The sequence below is a fragment of the Condylura cristata genome, unplaced genomic scaffold, assembly GCF_000260355.1.
Source record: "Condylura cristata isolate star-nosed mole 26May11 unplaced genomic scaffold, ConCri1.0 scaffold00008, whole genome shotgun sequence".
Classification (NCBI taxonomy): domain Eukaryota; kingdom Metazoa; phylum Chordata; class Mammalia; order Eulipotyphla; family Talpidae; genus Condylura; species Condylura cristata.
In genome coordinates, this window is record NW_004567109.1 from 8,672,013 (window position 1) to 8,677,785 (window position 5,773).

Below are 5,773 nucleotides of genomic sequence, written 5' to 3' on the forward strand. Positions count from 1 at the left end.
GCCCCGCCCCGCCCAGCTGCAGGGACTCTGGCCTCAGTTTCTGTTGCTGACAAAGGCAGGGTCTTTCCAGCCGCAGGACTTGGCCTGCTGCCCCTCTGCTTGAGTCCCTGTCCCTATGCTGCGTGGGTCCCCTTCAGTGTCACCTGACGGCCAGGGCTCCCCGCCACCCTGCGTGCCGTGTGCCGGAACCTGCACCGGCCAGCTCCTACCCAGTGCGGGGGTCCCGGGGCCGGCGTCTGGCTCTCCCCCTCCGTGGGCGGGGGCTGCGTCAACGCCTTCCTCTCGCTCTCTGTGTCCTGTGCCACAAACTTAAGCAGAAGAGAAAAGTATGGGGTCTCCGAGCAGCACTGTTCAAAATGCCGCCTGCCTGCATGGGGCCGGGGGGTGCCCTGTCAGTGACGAGGAGCCCCCAGCCCCTGTCCTCCCACACTGAGCCTCTGCACACAGGCTAAGGGAGGTTTGAAAACCACTGTCTGGAGCGTGGCCTGGAACAGGGAGGACCTGCCCCCAGGGGCACGCCGCTTCCCCACAGCTGTCCCCATAAGCTGGGGGAGGGTGGGGGCGGCTGTCCCAGCTTCTGGAGGGGAACAGAGGCTCGGAGAGGGTCTCCCCCACCACACCAGGGCCGGTACTCACGGTCCTGGGCAGATCGTCGGTCACCTCAGCTTCAGCGCCGAGGATCCCAGGCTCCAGCTGATCTGTCGGGGCGGCGTGCTTTCGGGAGAAGCAGGGGAAGAGAGACATTGGGGCCAGAGTCGCCCCCTGCTCCCCACTCAGCATCCCAGGATGCCCACCTGAACCCCCACCTCCTGCCTGTCGCTGGGAGAAGAGGGGGAGGAGTGAAGAGCAGGGAAGGGGGAGATGGGAGAGAGGAAATGGGGGCGAGAGGAGCTAATGCTATGGGCTGGGGCTACCAGCACAGGTCACATTCATCAGCACCCCCATTTTACAGATGAGGAAGCCGAGCTCTAGAAAGGTGACTGCCAAGGTCACACAAGTGAGAAAGTGACAGAGCTGGGATGAGAGAGCAAGAGAGCAAGGAGGGAAAAACTGAGCGGAGAAAGAGGGTCAGGAAGGGAGGTCGGACAAAGGGGCGGCGGGGGGAGAGCCGCAGGACAGGGCCCGGTGGTCCCCGAGAGTAGCCAGGTCCCTGCAGACTCCGCCCCACCCCCACCCCCAACTGCTCAGCTCGAAGCTTATGTAACGGGCAACTGAGCAAACCGTGCAGGTGCCCAGTCAGCAGAGCGGGCGCCCAGCATCTCCTGCCAACTGTCCTGCTGCTGCAGAGAGCCTAAGACGGTGTCTCTTTCCCAGCCCCCTGACCTGAGTGACCCTGGCCGGCCACCCAGGACAACCACCACGGAGAGGGTGACAGTGTGACCTCGCGTGCCCAGTGGCCCCTGTGCCTCCAGCCCAGCTCTGCCCGCTGAAGTTCCGCAGGGCGCCCACGCGGCACTGGCTACCTGAACGGGGGCCTTAGAGACATCCGGTGGGGGCGTGTCCACCCCAGCCATGGTGGAGGTCAGCCTGGCCAGCTTGGCTTCCACCTCTGCGAACGGGTCGGGCAGGCCCGGCAACAGCCCCAGGGGCAGCAGCTGCGGCCCCTCTTCCTGGAGGAAGCTCTCCCCCTCCTGCAGGGGGTCCGAAGCCTCCTGGCTGAGACCCTCATCCTGGAAGTACCCGCCCTTGGCCTCCAGCTCATCGGGCGCAAAAAACTCCACGTTGGGGGACTCCTCGCGCCCAGGGAAGGTCTCGAACAGGGAGGTTCCTTCCGGTGCAGAAGACTCATCAGACCCAAAAGAAACCTCAGACTTGGTGGTTTCCACCTCAGGCCTCTCCTCCAGGCTGGGGACGGCCTCGCTGGGCAGAGTGTCGGGCATGGAATAGATCTCGGGCTTCACGGCCATCTCATACTGGAAGGTGGGGGAATACTCAGAGCTGCTGGCAAACTCGGCCTTGGACATGACCTCGGTCTTGTAGAGGACTTCTGCCTTCAGGACAGCCTCTGCAAAGGGGGTTCAGAAACCTTAGTTCTCCAAAGGTTAGCGGGAGGGCCCTCTCCCCACGTCTACCATGCCACGAAATCAGCTTGAGAGTCAGAGCCCCTGGCCCTGTTCAACCACCCACTGGCTCCCCATCTCTGCCCTTTCCCCCATGAGAATTCAAACTGTCTCCTTCCACCTCTTGCAGGAAGCCCTCCCTGCCTGCCCTGACCTCCCTAGCCCGTGGGTCCTGGGGGCTGCTCTTAATGTATGAGCCCGCGGCCTTACTGCCTCCAAGCCTGCGAGTTCCTGGGGGCAGATCTCACATCCCAGACCTGGGGATCCCTGCTGGAGTGCCCAGCTCAGCGCGCTGGCCCAAGAGTCCACGGAGTTAAAAGAACATGGGGATGGATGATTGGGCAGCAGAGTCCTACTCTTCGAGGCCGCTGGAGGCTCACCCTGGGGCACAGAAAATGCCTGGAGCTGCCCCTCCCTTCTTCCTCGGGGTCTCCCCCAAAGTGGCGTCTGCCTCCACCTTGGGAGGCGCTCACATGCACTTTCTCAGTGCCCTGCTGTGGGCACAGGCCTCCTCCCCACCCGGGCCAGCTCCTCGGCAGTGTCCAGCACCGCCTGGTGCTGAGCGGGAGGCCCGATCCTCTCTAGCCTCGGCTTCCACACTGGCAGCGCAAGGATATGCTGGCCCCACGTGACGAGGCAGTTGGGTGAGGCGCCCACACAGCACCTGGCACGTGACGATACCCAATGACGGGGACCGGTGGGGTGCCCGACACCGTCCTCACTGCAAGGTGGATTTTACAGTATTTTGGTCTGGGCTGCCTGGCACCGTGGTTGTTTGAATGAGTGTGGTGGGCTGGAACCTTCTAGAAGGTCAGAAAGAAGACAAAAATTCCCGGGAAGGTAAATTATTCTTGCTAAGAATTGCAAATTTATTTTGGGATGTGGTTACGCTGGCCATCATGGGCTCAAAAGCCAGAGGCGACCATAACAGAGCGAAGACACTTGCAGAAGGGACTCACCACACGCCTGAGTCAGCCTTGGCCTAGGGCCCTGCTACAACCAAGGGCTCACGCTGTGCCCCCCAGTCCAGGTCCTGGCTCCACTCTAAAGCTGCGTGACTACGGGCCAGTTTCTTACCCTCTCTGTGCCTCAGTTTCCTCCTCACCTACAGAGTGAAGGGGGCGGCGGAACCCACCTCCCCGGCTATTGTGAGGACTGGCAGAGCTGAGCCTGGCCCACAGAGCCCACGAGGACTCCGGGCAACATCGTGGGGGTGGCCCTGCCCCAGGTGGCCCCGCCCACCTGTCTCCTTGCGCAGGTTCTCCTCCAGCGTGGACAGCTTCACGTCGTACGAGTTGCGCATGGCAGTGATGTCCTCCTCCAGCCTGGCCCTGGACTCCTGCTCCGCCTCGTAGTCGGCCTTCAGCCGGGCCAGGCGCTCTTCGTACTCCTGGGGGTTGGGGGCCACAGCGGGGCGTTCAATACCATTTCGAAAAAGTAACGCTCAGGACCCCTTTCTGGTCACCCAAACCCCCGAAATACAAATAAACCCAAAGAACAAACACGAACGGCCTCCAGGACCCCGAAGCCTTGCCCGGCGGGGGGACCCCTGTGAGCTCGGCTCTGTGCTCCCCACGGTTCACACTGGGAGTGTCCGCCTGTGATCTTTTGGTGACACGGCAACTGGTCAACGGTGGGCGGGGGTGTTCCAGGCCCTGGTCCTCACCGGCCGCGAAGGGTGGCTGCGGTCAGCTTTTCCCTCCAACTTTGCGTGGGTGCCAGCCCCTGTCCAGACAGCCTCCCCTCCTGCTCACGGTACCCCTCTTGCTCCTGCTGCCCCCCCACCCTCAGCCTCTGATCGCAGAGTGGCCACAGGCCTACCAGGCCTCAGAGTGTAACGGGGTCCCCAGGAAAAGCGGAGGCCCCAGGTTCCTTCCCCACCCAGGAGGAGGGTGGAGCTGAGCAGGGAGGAGAAGAATCTAGAGAGGAGTCTGAGGAGGAAGGAAGCAGGAGGAGCCAGAAGGAGCCCTGAGGGGCGCATGGAGCCCAGACGAGTGAAGGAGCGGAGAAGCGGCTCGTTTCTGGTCCTGGGCTGGGTGACACAGACGTGGGTGAGGCCCGTGGGGAGGTGACTGTGGCCGCGTTTATGTTGGTATTGATGTTGCTCTTTTCCTCCCAGACTCGTCTGGCCATTTCTGACCCTTTCCTATGGGTCCCCGCCAGAAGGTGCTTTAGTCTTGGTTTGGTTTTCAGGCCTTGCTCTGGGCCAGTCCCGTTGGCTGGACTTTTACCCACGAGGGTGACTTTGGGTGTTTGATTTAGAAACTATACTCTGTCTTTTCTGCAGTGCACACTCACTGTATTAAAGTTCCTTCCATTAAAGCTCATATGTCCTGTCTTGATGCGGCAGATGGCAGAGCCCATTTAGAGCAGGCAGGTTTGGGGGTTCGGTGGGGCCCCTCTCCCTGCCTGTAACAATAGCAGCTGAAGCTCCAGGGGTGAATCTAAAGGCCACCTTGACCTGGGTGCCCAGGCAGCTGGCCCTGCGTCGCCTTCGGCTCGGACCTTTGCAGAAGACGTCTCCGTCTCTGCAGGAGACCCTTCTCCATCACCCAGCGCGGCCCATTCCCAGCGCTGAGGCCAGAGGCGGCTCCCAGACACCCCCAGCCTCCTCCTGCTTCCCCAAGCAGGCAGTGATGTGGGGTGAGCTGCACCCCTGCATCCAGAGCCTGGCTCAAGACTGACCTTAGCTTTGTGACCTGAAGCACCCCTCTGGGCCTCATCTTTTGGGGCTCTGAGAGCAAGACTGCAGTGCCACCCGAGGCATGGTGAGATGCTGAGGCTCTGGGGTGGCCTCCCGCTGCCCGCCCGTCCCCACCTGCCCGCCCAAACCACCTTACCTCCCGGATCAACTGCTTCTCCGCCTCTGTGTCGGGCTGGATCACTGTGGGGGACAACAGCTTCTCCTCTGTCTGGACGGAGTTTAGGGGCACCTGGCTGGCCAGCAGGGCTAGGAGAAAACAGAAGCGAGGGCCAGTGGCCACAGCACATGTGGCCTGCAGAAACTAAGCAGCCGTGGGAAAGACAGCGTGCTCGTGCAAGAGAGTCTGCCAGGTGCCGAAGGGGTTTCAGGCCTGTCCTGCGCAGCACTGACTTAGGCAGCGTTCAACAGACAGACCCACATGTTCCAGGCAGCAGGACGCAGCACTGAGCAAAACAGGCAGTCCTCACCCCCAGACTGAGACTCCCACTGGGGGAGAAAAGCAAAGAAAACATGTCTGAGGCGCTGCAGGGAGCTGTGACCTGCCGGCGATGGACCCCAGGGGGTGTCCGCAAGAGGCTTGGTGGCGAGTGGCCACTGCAATAGGGTGGTCAGGGCACACTGCGTCCCAGACAAGGTAAGGAGAAATCGGCACCCCGAAGGGCCGGGGTGCGGGGGGCGATGGCAGAGATCACGACCACGGGAAGTTTCCCAAATGGAACAGAAAGTGAGCGCAGAAGCCTGGGGCAGGTGCGGACCAGGAAAGTCAGGTCACAGGGCAGGAGCAGAGTGAGGGGAGGCGAGTATGAGCAAGGGTGGGCGCAGAAAGGGGGGGCTGGGGGGCTGGGCTGCACTTGAGGGTTTGAGCAGGGCAGGGAGAGCCTCTGTGGGAACAGGAGCTCCCTGGCCGCTGAGTGGGGCGCAGGACGACCGCAGGTCCCCAAGGGCCACTGCAGACATTCAGATGAGAGAGGCCAGAGGCGCTGAGCAAGGGGACATGGTGGGCAGACAC

The 5,773-nt window shown here is 62.2% G+C and overlaps 1 protein-coding gene across 1 annotated transcript in view; it reads right to left on the reverse strand.

Annotated features, from left to right (window-relative positions):
- KIF17 (kinesin family member 17) overlaps window positions 1–5,773 on the reverse strand; it is a 29,433-nt gene that overhangs the window by 9,477 nt on the left and 14,183 nt on the right. Inside the window, exons 6-10 of the mRNA XM_012722089.1 lie at window positions 4,901–5,010; window positions 3,303–3,450; window positions 1,464–2,005; window positions 637–714; window positions 210–308 (exon numbers count right to left, since the gene is read on the reverse strand). Of these exons, the coding sequence (XP_012577543.1) occupies window positions 210–308; window positions 637–714; window positions 1,464–2,005; window positions 3,303–3,450; window positions 4,901–5,010 (977 nt within the window). The remainder of the gene's footprint in view (window positions 1–209; window positions 309–636; window positions 715–1,463; window positions 2,006–3,302; window positions 3,451–4,900; window positions 5,011–5,773) is intronic.